The sequence below is a fragment of the Hesperophylax consimilis genome, chromosome 13 (genome assembly GCF_061612785.1).
Source record: "Hesperophylax consimilis isolate HC1 chromosome 13, BYU_Hcon_1.0, whole genome shotgun sequence".
In the NCBI taxonomy this organism is placed as follows: Eukaryota; Metazoa; Arthropoda; class Insecta; order Trichoptera; family Limnephilidae; genus Hesperophylax; species Hesperophylax consimilis.
Window position 1 is genome coordinate 34,558,341 of NC_142848.1, and position 19,612 is coordinate 34,577,952.

Sequence of the window (19,612 nt, forward strand, 5' to 3'; positions counted from 1 at the left end):
TTTTTTATATTTGCCGGCCTCTGTGTTTTCTCCCTCCTTTTTTCAAGGCCCAGGTTCACCACTTCCTTTCCACAAAAATATCCTCCACAGAGCATTGCCAAAGATTACATAGGCCCTGAGGAAAATTATTATGTATTAAGTATAAAGTTTAGGCTTCTTATCTACTATTGTTATTTTGCTGTACATCTCGACACAAGAATGCCCTAGTGAGATGAGCGATTCAATATTTTGCTTACGTTATACTATTTTTTGAATAAATAAATGTTCAGGATTTCACGGACAGCCAGGAGTAGTAATATATCCATCCTGGAAGAGCTAGGCATCCAAAATAGGATGTCATCATTTTGCCTGCAAAATATCTTGCTTTGGATACTAACTGAGAACTCTAACCCGGAGAAAGTCATGGTCACTGGCAAAGTGGAAGGCAGGAGAAGCAGAAGAATTACTGATGTCTGGAACTTTGGTGTCTCCGGTTCTCCAGGTCCGTGAAGAGTGAAGGGGCTTGGTTCATCAGGGCAATTGGATCTTCAACAACGAGCCAACGAATCAAGAACAACACATATAATCCTTATTTTCTTCAACAGCCTTTTGGCGTCCAGCTTTGAACACAGAAAGCGTCCAGGTTTGCCAATTCTGTGCGGCTCTAGTAATTAGTAATTTAGTACTCCTCGCCTGTGGATGGTCTACGCTTCTCTTTCCCAACCACTTTAACTTTGGCACATGCCCAGCATAGTTCCACTAGAGGTTGGAAACTGTGATGGTAATTTAGTCCACCTAAGAATTGGCCCCTAATCCACTCGATCGTCTTTCTATCTCGCAGGGAGATACCTACATAGCATGACTCTTTGCATGGTGGCCATTTTGGTCACAAAGTTTTTAGTCAGACTCCATGTCAGTATACTTGTTGACAATATTGTCAACACCCTCTAACATTATATGTTTTAAGGTTTTCACGGCCAAAAGCATTATCGTGATTTTTTGGGTTGTTGACGGCTACACCAATAATTATAACTTCGAGACGATAAGTACTTATATATTATTCAAATTATATTATCTTAAATAAATCTATTCAAATTAAATAAATCTTTTGAATAATATACTTATATATTATTCAAAAGATTATAATTCCAAACCAAACATAACCAAAATATGATAAATAAAATTAAATATTATACACGTTCTTTAAGAATTATCCAAAAATTACATACACGCACATATATATGTGTGTTTTCATGTTTCAATATGTCTGTGAAAAAAAAAAAAAAAATAATAACTTTCTACCACAACACATAAATACCTGTCACACTTAATCACAAACACGTAAACACCTCAGCACAGGTTCTCCTAGTGAGGTGTTCACGTAACATACAATATCAACCACACACAGTTTTACCTACATCAACCTATGTTCTTTATTTTTTATACCTATTTTTCTGTACTACAATATAAACCACTGTAAAAAATTGTAAAATGTGTATTCAAGAATAGACATAAATAAATAAATAAATATTTATAAAATACAACTAGTAGACCGTCAAAACGGAAAGAGGGCGACGAACACGCGTACCGGCCTATTATACCTCCGTTCTAATCATCACAGTCATGTGTTCACTATTATTCCAGAGACTTCTGACCTATGTTCATTACAATTATTAAACTGAAAAACTGGCCCTAAGAGGATTAACCGCACAGTCTCATCTGAAATTCAAAAAAATATTAGTAGAAAAATAAATAGATGTCACACATTAAAATTGATATATTTATCCAACAAACTATCTAGATTGCATTTAGTTCAGGAAGAATCTTGCAATCATACATAAAGATAGCAGCCAGAAAAAAATTGTTAAGAAAATTAAGATGATGTTTGTAGTTCTTACTCGAATTATGATACAGTTAAATATAACCGAAGGGAATAGGGTTGTATTAGCTCAGTGGTAGAGCAAACCCCAACAAGGCTGAGGACTAGGGTCAAATTCCTAGATGCAACTGACTTTTTTTCTAATTTTTCTGTTTCAAATTCTCATTTGAGAGACGCTTATATTGTCTTCAATGATTACATGTTTATATATGAATAGATTTTTTCCAATCCTTAAAGAATTTATCTAGTAAGAAATATATTGGACCTGACGGTATAGATACCTAAGATTTTACTGAAAGAATATAAATATGTTCTGCCTAAACCATTTTGCAAGTTATATAACTTCAACTCTTTCGTCTGGCATATTTACTGATTCTTGGAAAATTTCTTACATCAGACCTATTTTCAAATCAGGAAACAATTCAAACATTGGAAACTCTAGACCCAAAATTTTAGAGTCTATCGTTACAAAGAAAATCACTCGTGTTTTCAAAAATGTTCTGATTAAGGAACAGCATGGATTTAGATCTGCTAAATCTACCACAACAAATTATTTTCCCTTACTAAATCATTGTCAAAGCTCTCGAAGACAACTCTCAGGTTGTTATAATACATAATAATAATTATAATACGTTCTTTACACTGACTTTTCTAAAGCCTTTGATAAAGTTAACCACTCAATCCTCATGGCCAAACTAAATGCCATCGGTATAAGAAATTCATTATTATCCTTCTTTAATACTTACTTGAAAGAAAGGAAGCAAAGAGTTAAAATAAATAACTTTGAATCTATTCATATTGATGTAACATCTGGCGTGCCCCAAGGAGCTCATCTAGGTCCGCTTCTTTTTAACTTATGTATTAATGATATTATTGGTGTTTTTTTCTCTCGTTTTTGGCTTTTCCCAGACGTAATAATATCCTTAAAATAGTTAAATCCCACCAAGATTGTTTTCTTTTTCAATAAGACACTAATTCATTTAATGATTGGAATAAAATCAAGTGCTTGGAGCTAAATGTTGACAAATGCAAAATTATGTCATTTTATCGAGCGAAGAAACCAATTATTTTTTATTATAACTAAATGATCTTTGGTCATCTACTGTGCAGTCTATCACGAACCTTGGTGCAACTTTGGATTACAAGCTGTCTTTTTGTGAACACATTAATAATGTGGTTAATAAATCTCTTAAGTTACTTGGCTTCATCAATAGAATTACCTCTGACTTCAATAATATAACTGCCCTAAAAACTCTTTAGTGTTAGTTGGTTCGCCCTTATCTAGAATATGCCTGTGTTATTTGGTCTCCATTCTATGATGTTCACATTAATTATATCGAATCCGTACAGCATCGCTTCTTAAGGGGAATTGCTTGAAGGTTAGGGCTAGAAAGAGGGGATTACACATACGAAGAACTTAAATGAAATAAAATTAAATCTTTCTTCTTTGGAAAAACGTAGGAAGGACTTTGATGTCATCTGCATTTTCAAAATTATTAACAGTATGATTGACTTACCTACTTTGTTGAAACTCACCCCTTTCAGCATCCCTTCCCGTAGACTCAGAATTAATTATTTGCTTTTCCTCAATCAGCACTCAAATTATGGATACCTTTCACCAATGTGCAGAATGGCAAGACTTGTCAACTCAAGTCAGGACCTTGAATTCTGTGGTGTATTTTATATTAATGTGGCAGAAGTCACGATCTCCATCGAAACCTTGTTCCTGTCTTGACTTGACATTATCTTTATTGTTTTTATGCCCTATTTTTGTCATAGCTGTATTTAATTATCCCATATTGTAACATTTCTACTTGTATTAACTTTGTGTAATATGTAATGTGTTGTAATTGGACATGGTCAGTTAGTAAATAAATAAATGAATTGATAACAAATTGTTTCAGAACTAATAGTGAATATCTCAGTGGATCTAAAGTACCAAAGTGCGTGGCTTGTATATCCCGAGCAAGCCACTTACATTATTGTATCTAATGGAGCATTTTCTTGTAAAGAAATACACATTCATATTAACGTAAGTTGAAACTTTTACTATTATTTATTGAAAAAGTTGTAACGAAACTGAAGAAAATTTTACCAAAATACAACATTACAAATGACCAGAAGTAAAAAAAAAATACCTTACTTCGGAGACACGGATGCATGCCTACAAATTGTTTCTAACAGTTCATCTCTTCATTGGGTAGCCTATGGAAATGAAATAATATAAATGCCACTCCTTTTCTAAGTTTTTTTGTTAGCTATGGTATATACATATTTTTTTATTTATATGTGATGAGTTTAATGCTAGTGTTTTTCAAGGAGCAAGTTTATTTCAACTCGAGGGCATATTTTTTTTGATTTTGATGGATTTATATCTTTCAGCCAGAGAAGAATGAAATCAACCGTCCAATAGATATTGGAATGAATTTTGACCTGAAAAAAAAACCCATGTCAGGTAAACAAATAATGATTTCAAGTATATATTATTAAAAATACTAATACTTTAGGTTGTGTGTTTGTCTGTAACTCTAGTTCGATGATATTTGATGAAATTGTTATCAGCTGTCGCAGATAATGGTCATGTTATTACCATTGTTAGTTGATCAGAATTTGGAAAAAAATGGTACTGATCAATATTATTTTATTTATTAATTTTCGGGAAATCGACAGTTTACAATTAATCAGTTTGTACATAAGTATTATATAGCCAAAATAAAACCAATTATGGATTTCCTCCTTGTGACTATACCTCTTCTGAGACAGCATAATATGGAATAATTAAATTATTTTTGTAAGAAAGGAATATGAATTAATAAATTTATACAAAACAAAAGATTATATAAAGCGAAAAATTTACAAACAATACATTTATAGCCATGTAGAGAGGTTTTAGATATAAATCAAATCAAAATATTAATTTAGACATATAAACAATAGAGACATAAACATTATTCAAAAACCATCAGAGAAATATTCTTTTATGGACCTCTTGTATTTGGTAAGTTCGCAACTAAAAATATCAACGATAATACGCTATTGTAATTATTGCATAGTCTGTTCAGGCAAGAATTCTGCTTAGAGTTCATTTTGCATTGATCAACCCTGAACAGGACACATGAGCGTGTTGAACGTGCAGGTACATTGAATGGAATCATTGTTAACTTCTTTATACAGAAATAGTGCATCCTTATGATGCCTCTGTACACTCAGTGAATCAATTTTAAAGTATTAAGCTGCCTCTGCATAATTATTAAATCTTACAAAGGATAATTTAATAATTTAATGAATATTATTATTATTTAATGAGCAGGCAGCATTCTGCTGATGCGCTCATATCTAATTTTACAATAAGTTTAACACTAATTGAGTTTTTTTAATATAAAATATGTTAATCCTTTCTTCTCTCCAAATAAGAATCCAGATACATCCAGAATATCAAACATAGGAGCTTAAAACACCTCAATGGAGATGAGTTAATTCATTTTGCACTGATTTCCGCAATATCTACAGTGGTGTTGTGACTAACTGTACAGTAGTGTAAAATACACAAGATTTAGATAACCTGGTGAAAATTTCAGATTCACGATTCTGTAAAGACTGTGTGGTGCTAACCCCGTCAACTCAGCGCGATTTCCCTTCCTTCCTCCGTGTTCCCTTCGCTAAGGAATGTGCAGACCACATTTGCAGACCTGACCTCAGCCTGAAGGTTCAAGTTTTGGAAAGGTATAATATCTAACATTATATATTTTACACAAACATAATTTCCTTTGTGGAATTCCCCAAATTTGGAACTGATGTTTGGTGCTGAGGAAATAAATTATCAAATTAAAAAAAAAAAGGTTTTAAAGCCATTTAGGAAGTTTATATTAAGCTCCGGCATTCCTAATTTCAACAGATTTTTAACAAGTTACTCTTTAACTTTTTAAGTTCTAAAAAAAATACAGGTTATTTTTTAAGATAATATCCATACATTTGTTTTACCAAAAAGTTAATTATTTGAAATTCCCTCTATAGTAAGAATATCAAAGTAAGCTCTGTTATATGTAATAGGTATGAAAAAATTCACAGTGTATCTTTAAATGCAACTAAAGCATTTGTCGAGAGTTTTTTGCTCTATTTCACACAATTCGTTTTCGCTTAATTGTTATCGTTTTTTAATTTTAGCGCGCTCTCTCTAATATTCATATTTACATATCTCCCTTTGAAATCATCTTTGATCGCTTACGCATTAACATGGCTTACTTTTAAGGTAATTTTTAAAAATGGAACTGGGTAAGTCTAATTACATCTCGTGATTTTTCATGGTGTCCAGAAACTCGTAGTACAAGCGTGAAACTAGCGAATCTGTAGCACAAAAAACTTATTTTTTTCGGTTTGAATAATTCAATTTGTTTTTTTTTTTTTACTATTCTACAATTTTTCGGCAACTAAAGGTCGAAGAACTTTTGGAGCCGAGTATATAATTCTTGCGACTTTTTTTTTTCAAATGTGATGTAGATTCACAATTTTCCCGCTTGTACTACAATTTACTGTGCATACATATTAATCGACCCATATAAGTAAAATAATTGAAAGTGATTTAGAAAATACTTTACTTTAAACCGACCAAGATACAAAAAATAAAAAGATAATGGTCACAACTAGGAATGGTTAAAACCTTCAGAAAAAGTCAAAAAGAATTTTTTTTTCTTGAACATTTAATTGATTTATTAATGATTAATTCATTCAAATGATTTGAATCAATGAATTTGATTTGAAGGGTACTGAAAATATAAATACAAATTGTGAAATTTCAGAACTCCTTATGTGATTGGATCAAGTAGAGTTATAGCTTTGAACATAAGTGTGATGAATATGGGTGAACCAGCCTCCAAACCGCAGGTTAAGTTCATCCCCCCGGCCACAGCACCTCTTTACAGAGTTCCCCCGCGCTGCCTCCTCCAGTCCCTGCTCTCATGTGATGTGGAAAAATTGGAAACAGGTCATCAGGTAAATAAATTCAACTAAGCACCCTTGTACGGTACGCAATAGATCGTGCTACGTACGAGTCAGAGAAAAGGATATAATACACTAAGTATTCTGCACTTGTGTACTCACCAGCTTTGGTTATCTTGATGATGTGGATTGAAATCAGGCCCGCACTTCAACAATGTTAAGATAGATTGAATCACAAATCAAAAAATCACTAGTCACATTAAAACACTAATCACTGCACAAATACAGCGATTATCACTTGCAATGATTAGTTTTCCACAGCTTTTATGGCGGATTATATCATTAGTTACGGATATGGAAGTTTCATATGCAATACTGAACATTTAAACAGCGTTCTCTACTCGCTTATTTCTGTAGTCGTGAGACAGCTGAAGCTCTTTACTGCAAGCGGCAATTCGTACAATAAGGCACAGACCCAAGCATTAGGTTGGGTCCTAGCTCTGTAAATGGTGACGAAACAACCCTTATTCTTCTTCATGAGCCTTCGGGCACCCAGCTTTGGACATATGCCAGTGCCGGATGAAGTCAGCACGGGACTTATAGCAAATGTCATCAAGAGACTCTTGGTTTCATTTAGGATAAAAAATAAACCACAACTTTTTCCAATGAACTCAGTGACATAGCAAGTGCATCGTACCACGGTCAAGAAAATTTCTTGCCTTGTAAACAATATTACTTGGCTTCATCAATAGAATCACCTCTGACTTCAACAATATTATCACACAAAAAACTTTTTACTGTTCGTTAGTTTGCCCTTATCAAGAATATGTCTGTGTTATTTGGTCTTCATTCTATGATGTTCACATTAATCATATTGGATCTGTACAGCATCGCTTCTTAAAGGGAATTGCTTGGAGGTTAGGGCTAGAAAGAGGGGATTACTCATACGATGAACTTGAAGTAAAATTAAATATTTTTTCTTTAGAAAAATGTAGTAAGGACTTTGATGTCATCTGCATTTTCAAAAGTATTAAAAGCATGACTGACTCACCTACTTATTGCAACTTATCCCTTTCAACATCCCTTCCCGTAGACTCAGAAATAATGATTTGCTTTTCCTCAATCAACACTCCACAAATTATGGATACCATTCACCAATGTCCAGAATGTCCAGACTTGTCATTACGCAAGTAATATTTTGTATTGATATGACTGAAGTCTTGAACTCCATCAAAACCTTGATCCTGTCTTGACATAACATTATCTTTTGTTTTCGTGCCCTATTTTTGTTATATCTTTTGTCATAGCATCTTTTTTGTAACATTTCTGTTCTATGAACTTCGTGTAATATGTTAATTGGACTTGGTCTGTTAATAAATAAATAAATATTCCTTTTTTTCTTAAAGGAAATCTTAAAATCTTACTAAACATGGCTCCCAACAAATAGCGCCGCAGGTTTAATTTTTTCCACGTTGAAGTCAAACCACAAAATGCTTTCATTTTTATCATCCTGAAATATTAATGAACATTTAATTCTGGGCTTTTGAGATATGACATCTATGAATACGCTGAAAATTCGCCGCAGACGAAAATTTTGTGATTTCAACATTTCTTCTCCTCGGTCAAACCAATAAATTTTGATTTTCATCATTCGGTAGGTCAGCTTCCATAAAACATTAATCGCCAAATCTAGTTTTTATAAAGGAAACCTAACTACACGTTGTCCAGAAACTCACAGTACGAGTGGTAAACTGGTGAATCTAGATTACATTTTAAGTAGATTTTTTGTACCTATGACTTTTTTGATTTGAGCTATCGTTTCCGAGTAAATCGAGTCTGAAGTTGGACTTCTTGTGGTCAAATTTGGAAAAAATGGTAAATACCAGCTGTTCAATGTCTTTTGAAATGCGTTGAAGCGTACACCCGGCTCTTAAAGTTTTATTTAGTTGCCGTGTTGGGTTCTCTACGTAATGTAGATTTACCAGTTTCCTGCTTTTACTACGAGTTTCTGGACACCGTGTGTAAGTCAATTAGACCCCAAGAAAAACACCGTAAGGCAAACAAATTCTGCATAGGTGAAATCACAAAACACCGGCATTTTTATTGTCCTGAAATAAGAATATGTTTCTCCACCACCACACAGTAAATACTGTACGCCCTGCACCGCCCCGATCCTGTTTACTCGGCAAGGCGAGATATACTTGGTCAGCGAACTGCGCCTTGCACGCTTGGAATATTTAAATACTGACATTTATTTTGCCTATGCGCAGGGCCTTTATCATTTATACTTCTGCTATATGGCTAATCTGGTACTGACCACTCTAAATGCCACCAGCATTTAACCTATTTGAATGTGGGAAGTTATGTTGCCAATAAATGTATATAGGTAATTACTTTATTGAATATTATTTTTGCAGACTTTCTTATTGATTGAGTTGGACGCATCAAAGCTCACAAGTTTGCACTCCGTTATCACATTTAATATATCTGTCTCAAGCAGGGGAGACGAAGCCACTCCTGATGACAACACTCATATTTTGGAAATTCCTCTCAAAACAGTAGCCAATATTACTGTTGGGTAAGATTTAATAAAAAATACATATACACAAAGAACATATTGTACGCAAACTTAAGTTTATGGAAAAGTGTTGAAATTAATTTTGAATTTCATCAAAATATAAGACAATCACAAGCACGCCAAGATTACATGTTTCTTTTAACTATGTAAATACTTAGATGAATGTATTTATGTCAATGTGTAAATGTTAGTTTATGATGAAATGAATGTAATTTATAGTAATCCGTGATTTTTTAAGTGTCTCATTATGGAAATAATATAATATATTGATTTTCTTTCCGAATCAGATAATCAGTTTCAGTGACTTTGTGAGGCTTAGACATCAAAAAGGCTTTTGTAAATTTGAAACAGTTAAATAATTACCGATCACACTTCTAGGAATTGTATTTTAGGTATTGCAGAAAATATTTTCACTTAATATCAATTATTTTTTTAGAGAGGCAACCAGTGACAAACATGTTTTTTTCAACCCTGGTGATGTACAGCAACTTTTAAACGTATCACATACTTACGAGGTAAAAAAAACAATTGTTCAAATATTATGTTTTGTAATAGGTACCTACTTACTTTATTATTTTTAATTTTATCATTTTTATTTATAGATTAGAAATGACGGTCCAACTGCATTAGGTGTTTTCCAAATGAAGTACTATATTCCAATAGCTTACCGAGATGAAAAAACAAACATTACTTATGACCTTGTTAATGTGTATAGACCTGAGGTAAGAAAAATTAAAAATAAATAAATTACAAAAGATAAAATATGTGACTAGAAAGTAGTGGTCAAACGGTCAGTGCCTGTGTTGGCATCGCACCACAAACGTTAAAATTAAATTAATGTGACATATGTTTAAGGCTCTTATAAAGGTATTAAAAAATAAATTATTCTGCAGGACAAATCCTTTTCTTGTAGTGTGCAAAATGGACACTTTTATTTGGAGGACGGCGATAACGGAAACTTCAATGATTTTGATTACAATTCAAACGATACTGATTCGGATACAATAGAAGGATCTTTACTCAGAAACAATGGAACTGATTTGCCTAAAGAAATAACGTCAATAAGTGATGAGCATCCACTCTCGTCAGCTGGTAATAACATTATTTTTTATCAAAAACAATAGAAAAATAGACATAAGCGAATTTTGAATATAGTGTCTTTCTTCTTGCCTTTTGAATGATGAAGATATTGGAGGACATAGTGGGATGCTGAGGGTATTAGTGGTAGATAATCTCAGTATCATCCTGGTGTAAGACCGCCGTTCAGAGTCAAAATGTTGCTGCTTGAGGCTGAAACTAGTGTGGAAGGAAAGGAGATGGAGATAGGAAGGTGGAGAGGTACCTGGCTATTTAGATGTGGTTACCCAACACTACTGTAGGGATCTGGTAGTGAGACAATGAATGATAATGGTTGTTTTGTCACAGTTTATTTTAATGCAGTAGAGTTGCACAGTTGGGAGATGACTCAGGACCAATGACGATGACACCAGGTGTAGGAGGCGATGACGGCAGTAGTCAGTGAGTCGACGATGCCGCGGGGCCGAGGTGCAGACCGGCGAAGGTGTCGCAGGGTCTGGGCGCCTGAGGAGCGCAGGCCAGGGATGATAGCCGGGGCCAGGGCGTGATCCTGAGAATTCCATGATCATTTGTAGTCTGTGCAGAGCCGAGTTTAATTAGATAAGGTCCTGTAGCGGCGTGGTGAAGTAACAGCGAGGCGCGACGCGGGGGGACCGGCCAGTCGGTGGCCGCCTGCTTCAGTATGCAGCAAGCAACCGCAGGACTCGCAGGTTGGTCACTCGAAAACTGCTAATTAATGACTGACTGAGTACATCTTCATACGCCTCATTTTATAGCCGCCAGGTGCATCGAGAACATTCAGACTTGTAGGTAGGAACGCCGAATGCTCGCATTGTATCTAGAGTGTTCCCGCTACACTACTAAAGTCTTTACAAGCACATCTATCCCCACAGGATTTCCTATTGAGACAGGCACATAACATCACCAATGTAATGTTATTAATAAAGTTGAATATAAAAAAATAAAAAAAACAATGTTCCTATTCTGAATGGCGGTCTCTCACCAGGCAATACTGAAATCATCTAACACTCTGGCTACAGCTGTCACATTCAGCAAACCCTTTTGAAGGTGCGAGAAGTCTGCTTCAGTCACAATATTAAAATTACGTACCTACCTTCCACCTAGTGGCAAATTCAGTGGCGGACTTGAAAGTATGTAGCTATTGAAATCAAGAAACTCCTCTAAAGCTATCTAATGTTTCGATTCTAAATGGTTGTCTTTCACCAGAGCTTGTGACATTCTAAATGGTAGTCTTTCACCAGGGCTTAGTGACATTCTAAATGGTAGTCTTTCACCAGGGCTTAATGACATTATAAATAGTAGTCTTTCACCAGGGCTTATTGATATTCTAAATGGTTGTCTATCGCCAGGACTTAATGAAATTCTAAGGTTGTCTTTCACCAGGGCTTAATGACATTCTAATGGTAGTCTTTCAGCAAGATTTATGCATAGATACTGAGAGTATATGTGTAAAACTCTGGTTGAAAGATTGGCAAAGGAAAGTAAGCAGACCGACTAAAATGTTTTTTATATCATTTCAGATGGATTCCATATTGATAAGGAAGATTACCTACCTAAATTAATGACTAATTTGTCATCAAATTGGGCAGGCACTCACCAATCGATTCAGGCCCACTTTAGTTGCGTGGATAAGATACATGTGACATGTATGGTTGTGAACTGTATGAAGACAGGAGGACTATCGGCGGGGGGAAATGGAGTTCTCGCAGTGTTGACGATGCAGATAATTACACCTAACATAAGTAATAACATTTGTATTTTAGTGATTATTCTTGCAGTAATGTAAAAAACTGATTGTTTATCATTTTGGGATTATACTTAATTGTAATTCCGCTATTTATTTATATATTTTTCTTATTAAATTATTTCAGCAAGATTGGAGAGCCCCATGATTCTTACCACTTACGCTGTAGCATTACAACCGTAAGTAACTTAATTATAAAAAATAAGTTTTCAGTGTTATCACTAATCAACTCCTCCCTACTGCCTGAAGCCAGTGGGTTATTATTAAGGACGGGTTGTGAAGATCGACGTATGAAAATTGTGAGAAATGAACCGTAAGAAGTAAACTGTAAAAGCATTTTTGTCTTTGAAGATTGGGTTTAACTTCTCCTTAGTTTACTAACTATAAAGTAATTTGCCTATGAAGGTCGGGGGAGGTAAACTATATGTTAAGGCAGTTTCTATCTTTCAAGGTCGGGAGAAGTAAACTATATGCTAAGACATTTTCTGTCTTTGAAGGTTATGAAAAATAAACTCTAAAGGCATTCTGTCTTTGAAAGATATGAGAAATAAACTGTAAAGGCATTTGTCTTTGAAGGTTATGAAAAATAAACTGTTAAGGCATTTGTCTTTGAAGGTTATGAAAAATAAACTGTTAAGGCATTTCTGTCTTTGAAGGTTATGAAAAATAAACTATAAAGGCATTTCTGTCTTTGAAAGATATGAGAAATAAACTGTAAAGGCGTTTCTGTCATTGAAGGTTGTAAAAAATAAACTGTAAAGGCATTTCGGTCTTTGAAAGATATGAGAAATAAACTGTAAAGGCGTTTCTGTCATTGAAGGTTGTAAAAAATAAACTGTAAAGGCATTTCTGTCTTTGAAAGATATGAGAAATAAACTGTAAAGGCGTTTCTGTCATTGAAGGTTGTAAAAAATAAACCGTAAAGGTATTTCTGTCATTGAAGGTTGTGACAAATAAATTTTAAAGGCATTTTTATTTTTGTCTTTGAAAGCTGCAAAGTAAACTGTAAAGGTATTTGCATTTCTGAAGGTTATTTGATGTTTATTTCAGGAGCGAAGTGTTTGCATCCACACATTCGCTGATTGGGCCTACACCCACCTCTGCCTCAACTGCAATCCCCGTTTGGTTACTTATTGTCGCCATCATCTTGAGTAGTCTGTCTCTCGCTTTGCTCTCCTTCATCCTGTATAAGGTAAGCCTTTACATTCTATACATCAATGGCTTAAAGCAAGACATTGTACATCCTGGCCTCCGTGGTCGAGGGGTAAGGCTCTCGACTAGCAATCCCGAGGTCACAGGGTCAAATCACGACATGCACAAATAAATTTCATTTGATTAATTTGTAGGTATTATTTTACAAATTAATTATTAAAAATAATTTGAGGTATATTTGCAGCACGTTCCAGAATGAAAGACACATTATAGATATATGACCACCGTTTAGAAATGTTTGGTGACCAGATCTGAATAGCTGGGTACTTCCCCGGTTCCTCATCCGCATCTAATTCCCCTCCTCACAACATACCCCAATTGGGGATGCCATAGTCTCACTGGCTCTAGAGGGTTGGGAGCAGTTGAGACTCTTGTACAGTATTCACACTGACTACTGAGGATAATCCAAATTTGAATGTGTAGCGATATGGCATCTCTAATTTCCAATCATATTTCAAAGTGTTAAAATCAAATTTTCCTAAAGATAAAAAAATAATAATAATGGTTGATGTAGATACAATATCTTGACTATATGCCGTCATCAATTAAATACATAAATGAAAATATCATATTTATTCATACACATATGTTAAAATTTTGATCATAATGAAAACATTTTTATTGCAGTGTAATTTCTTCAAAAGAAAACCAGGTCCAGAAGAGTTACTAGAAGACAGTGATGTAAGTTGTTCAATATGAGTTTTAACACTGTCCCCAAAACAATCAATACAAAATATGGTCGTTGGTAAACTTTTGTGGTATTGTTCCAAATCCCACCCTGTAATTCCAATGCTTAATGTTTTTGCATTAGCCACTTGTCTTATCTGGCTTATGGAACAACAAACAAACACACACGGTGTCCAGAAACTTGCAGTACAAGTGCGAAACTAATAAATCCACATAACATTTGAGTCGATTTTGTGGTATTTTTTTTGATTTGAGAATTCGTTTTTGAGTAAATCGAGTCCAAAGTTAGATATTTAGGTAAAATTTATATATCAGCAAAACAACTAGCCTACCTACCTACAAGTCGACTGTCAAACGCTCTACATAAAAATCTAAAAAACATCACCAAAATCACTGTAATAAAACCAAAAAAGTGTCAAACTCTACTCACAGTGTCATCACTGCGTTTCGCGCTGCTTATATAAATGTGATAAACAAATTAAGTATAAAAAAAACGAAATAGTCAAGTGATAAAATAGTGAAACTAAATCTGTAAAATCGTGTGTAAAACGGTGAAACCTAACGGTCTAAAAATTACTCTGTGGCTACCTATATTGATAAGTGAAAAGTTAACACCTATTTAAGTTTTAAGATTGTATCTAAGTGAAATTTAGGATCATATTATCAGTGTCCATAATTACTTTGACATTAAACAAAATTCAAAACAATATACCTATCTCGCTATTGGTCAAAAGTGAGATCGCTTCGTGCTAAAATTTTGCGGAAAACTATTTTTTAGGCGTTGAGGATTATTAACCACAATGCTTAACTGTGAAGGTTGCCTAAACCCAATAAATAAAGATGAGTATATGTTTACGTGTACCAAGTGCAAAATAACATTTCACAATAATTGCCTCAATATCTCTGATTCCAAATACAAAAAAATGGCAGAAAAAAATAAAACTTCTTGGAAATGCCCAAAATGCCTAATCAGACCAGGATCACCGTCTACATCCTCGGCTGCAAATACCGACGATGATGATATGCTCTTTATTCGTCTGACCAAACATTTTGACCAAAAGGTCACTGAACTTAAAAAAATGTTCGAAGACGAAATTAAGGAACTGAAGAGAAGCAACGAATTTATAAGTAATCAATATGAAGATCTGTTATCAAATTTTAAAGTACTACAAGACCTACAAAAAGATACACAATCCTTACGTGAAATAAATATAAAGAATGACTTAAGAATTTCAAGCCTGGAAACCAGACTAGCCACTATGGAACAAAATAATCTCTGCGACTGTGTGGAAATGGCGGGTGTTGAATTGCGGCCGGGAGAACAACCAGCTGAAGCCGTTCTTCGGGTAGCCAATTCCCTTGGTATGCCATTGTTGCAGCAGGATCTACGCCTTGTGACCAGGACCCAGGACCGCAGAACTAACGCCCCCGATAAACTGCAAGTAAATTTCTACAACCAGAAAACGAGAGATATGGTCTTATCTTTCAAAAATACTGCCAAAATACTTAACCCAAAATCACCCATTTATATTAGTGAAGTGCTTACGCCTTACTATAAGGAATTGCTGTGGAAAGCAAAACAAAAGGCTAAAGAAACAAAATTCGAATTTGTATGGTTTAAAGCCAATAAATTACTCGTTCGTAAGGGTCCGGGGGAAAAAATCATTCAAGTCAAACATGAAAGTGACATTAAAAAAATGGTATTGTAGATTTTTAATTCTAGAGAAAACCCTTACTGTAATGGATATTATTAAAAATGGAATGTATTACCAATTATAGGACGTCAAATCCTAAATTCTGTAAAAATGTACTACAAACACACTCATCCTCTCTTCAAATCTTACAGCAAAATATTAGATCAATTTCCAAGAATTTTGACGAATTCTTGCTACAACTTGATAATATTGGAACCTCTTTTCATATAATTATTCTTACTGAATGCTGGATACCAAAAAATTATGCTCCTAAAATTTTGAAAGGGTATGATCACTACAGCACTTCAATACATACTAAACAAAATGATGGAGTTGTTGTCTATACCAGAACTGACCTGATTGGTTTATCTGTCAAGGAAATCCAAGTCAGCGGTGCAAACTGTTTGCAAATAACTCTCAAAAATGACACATGTATCTTAGCAATATACCGTTCTCCATCCTCTTATAATATTTCACCATTCCTAAAATCAATTAATAACTGTTTAACTGAATTATGTAATATTAAAAATTGTATTATTGCTGGTGACCTCAACATAAATATTCTGCCCACAAACGAACATCCTCAGTGCCAAGAATACTTAAATACGCTCACTTACCATGGATTCCAAAGCACCATAAACACTACCACACGTGCTACATTAGACTCCATTTCATGCATCGACCACATCATGGTCAAATCCAACTGCCCAGTAATATCTATTGTATATGAATCTTCACTTACCGACCACTACACCACTATTCTTTCCATACAAACATGCAACAGAAAAGACAAACATAAAAACACAACAAATAAGAAAAAAATCATTCAAATCAATTATGATTGTGTTCGTCAATCTCTGATGAGTAAATCATGGTCAGAATTACTTAACATTACAAATCCAGAAGACGCCTGGACGTACTTTATCAATTACTTACAGACTACCATTAACGAACATACAAACATAATTATAAAACATATACCAAATAATATTTTACCAATTAAGCCATGGATTAACCACACTATTATTAAATCTATCCGTAAACGTAACAAACTCCACAAAAACGTTATTAACAATCCTTATGATATACAACTTCGAAACTTTTATAAAAGATATAGAAACATTTGTACCCAAATAATAAGAAAGGCTAAAGAGATATATTACAAACAGAAAATAGAAAACTGTAATAATGATCCTAAAAAACTTTGGAAAACACTTAAAGAAGCCACCCACTCTCAACCTAATCCTACGAATGACTTAAAACAACTAAAAGTAAATGATAAAATATTTCGTTTTTCTAGTAATCCCGATATTATTGTTAATCATGCAAATAAATACTTCTCAAAAATAGGTGAACAACTCGCAAAAAATATCGATGTAAACCATACCAACTCCAGTTCACTAAGCTGTAATACAAATTTGCCCAACAACTTGCATTTTAGTCTAAAACAAATTTCAAATGAAGATACTAGATTGATCATAAACTCATTAAAAAACTCGTCTTCAACTGGCTTGGACGATATATCAAATATTGCCTTAAAAAAACTTGTATCAGAAATAGCCACTCCCTTAACAAATCTTATTAACCTAAGCATCCTAAAAGGCCGATTTCCCGACAATCTAAAACACGGAATCATAATCCCAATACATAAAGGAGGCTCTAGAGCGGACATAACGAACTATCGTCCAATTACATTACTAAATTCACTATCTAAAGTCTTTGAAAAAACTATTAATAATCAACTAATTGAATACCTTGAACAAAATAACATACTATCACTCAACCAGTTTGGATTCAGGAAAAATAAAGGCACCTCCGAAGCCCTGGCAACAGTTACCGATTTTCTAAATGAAAACTTAGACAAGGGATCAAAATGCATATCAATATTCTTAGACCTGTGCAAAGCATTCGATACTATCTCTCACTCTAAACTTTTACAAAAACTATCTAATATTGGTATAAATGGTGATGAACTTACTATTATTAGTGATTACCTGTCAAACCGAAAGCAAAGTGTGAAAATCAACAACTGCAATAGCAATCAATTACCAATTAGCTACGGCGTGCCTCAAGGAAGTGTTTTAGGTCCTACCCTGTTCTTAATATACATAAATGAATTATGTAATCTTCAAATAGATGCCAAAATTGTAAGTTTCGCTGATGATACGATTCTCCTCTTCAAATCAAGCAATTGGAATGATGTATACATAAAAGCTAACAGGGGCATAACTGTGGTTAAAAGATGGTTAAACAATAATACACTTACAATGAATGTGACCAAAACTAAATACATTGAATTTAGTATTAATCCTTCCTTAAGAAACCCAGAAAATCAAATTAAAATTTGTGCTTGCAACCTGACAAATCCGATAATATGTGATTGTCCTTATTTAGAACAGGTAACTAAAATTAAATACTTAGGTATTATTTTTGATAGCAATTTAAAGTGGAAAGAACATATAACCTCTACAGCAAACAAACTTAGAAAATTCATTTATTTTTTTAGACAAACTCGCAACTTTCTCAACCTAAGCCAGCTCAAAACAATCTACTATGCACTTTGTCAATCTTTAATAGAGTATGGTATCATAGCATGGGGAGGAGCAAACGCTGCCGCCATTGATCCAATATCTAAAGCTCAGAAACTTATAATAAAGATTATCCTCAAACTACCAATCACAAGCAGTTCGGATGAAATCTTTAGGAAAATCTGTGTTATGGACATTAGGCAACTTTATGCCAAAAACATACTAACATACCTCTTCAAACACAAAACTACTTTTGACAATATCCAAACTGCTCGTGATACTAGAACAAAAGGACATAATTTCTTACAAATCCCTTTCGCTAAAACAACTTTTGGCCAGAGAAATTTTAGATATTTTGCAACAAGGCTATATAATGCTCTCCCACTAGCCATTAGACTGAACGAATTTTTTCTGAAATATAAAACAGACATCAAATCTTGGATCATCAGCCAAGACAGATCCATGATAAATTTTTTTATAAAAATCCCTACATAAGTATGTACTCCAACTAGATGCTGATTAACAAATGTATCATTTATTATTATTATTTATTATTTTCTATCTTTTTCACAATGTCATTTAATGTAGTGAAATATTTAATGTATCAAAAATATGTAAACATTTTTAATGTATCAAATACGTCTGTCTCGACACAGGTTTATCCTAGTGAGACAGACATCGAAAAAAAAAACCTGTAAAAGAAACTTTATATTGATAATAAAAAAAAAAAAAAAAAAAAAAAAAAAATTTATCAGTCGCTAGGGGTTTACTAACAGCTGTGAATTGTCTTTGAAAATGCGTCGAAGCATAGACACAAATTTAATTGCCAAAAAAAAAGAAAATTTTAATAACTAATTATTATAAGCATTAATTATCCATACAAATTGAAAATATCTTCAGAGTAAAAATAAATGCCGCCGACGGGAATTGAACCCACACCTTCTGATATCCGGTCAGCTGCTCTGGACCACTGAGCTACGTCTAGTTTGTATGGATATTTCAGGTGAGTAATTAATGCTTATAACAATTTGTTATCCTTTGTGCTATGCATAAATCCTTGTCTTATAAACATTAAGTTTATCAAAATAACACATCTGCCCTGATGATGGACACTGCAATGCTGTCCGTAACGTTGGCTAAAGAAGGAGTTAGCGCAACACGGCATAACACCCCAAAAACAAATAACAAAAAAATTAAGTTTATCATTAAAAAAAAAAGATTTTTTTTTAAGTTTTCTATGTGATGTAGGTACATTCCCCAGCTCCCACTTGTACTACG

The 19,612-nt window shown here is 33.9% G+C and overlaps 1 protein-coding gene across 1 annotated transcript in view; it reads left to right on the plus strand.

The window, feature by feature from the left end:
• LOC149418885 (integrin alpha-PS3-like) overlaps positions 1-19,612 on the plus strand; it is a 45,934-nt gene that overhangs the window by 25,097 nt on the left and 1,225 nt on the right. Inside the window, exons 7-16 of the mRNA XM_089638434.1 lie at positions 5,437-5,581; positions 6,655-6,847; positions 9,211-9,371; positions 9,808-9,886; positions 9,974-10,093; positions 10,265-10,463; positions 11,990-12,211; positions 12,341-12,392; positions 13,264-13,405; positions 14,053-14,106. Coding sequence (XP_089494560.1) covers positions 5,437-5,581; positions 6,655-6,847; positions 9,211-9,371; positions 9,808-9,886; positions 9,974-10,093; positions 10,265-10,463; positions 11,990-12,211; positions 12,341-12,392; positions 13,264-13,405; positions 14,053-14,106 — 1,367 coding nt within the window. The remainder of the gene's footprint in view (positions 1-5,436; positions 5,582-6,654; positions 6,848-9,210; positions 9,372-9,807; positions 9,887-9,973; positions 10,094-10,264; positions 10,464-11,989; positions 12,212-12,340; positions 12,393-13,263; positions 13,406-14,052; positions 14,107-19,612) is intronic.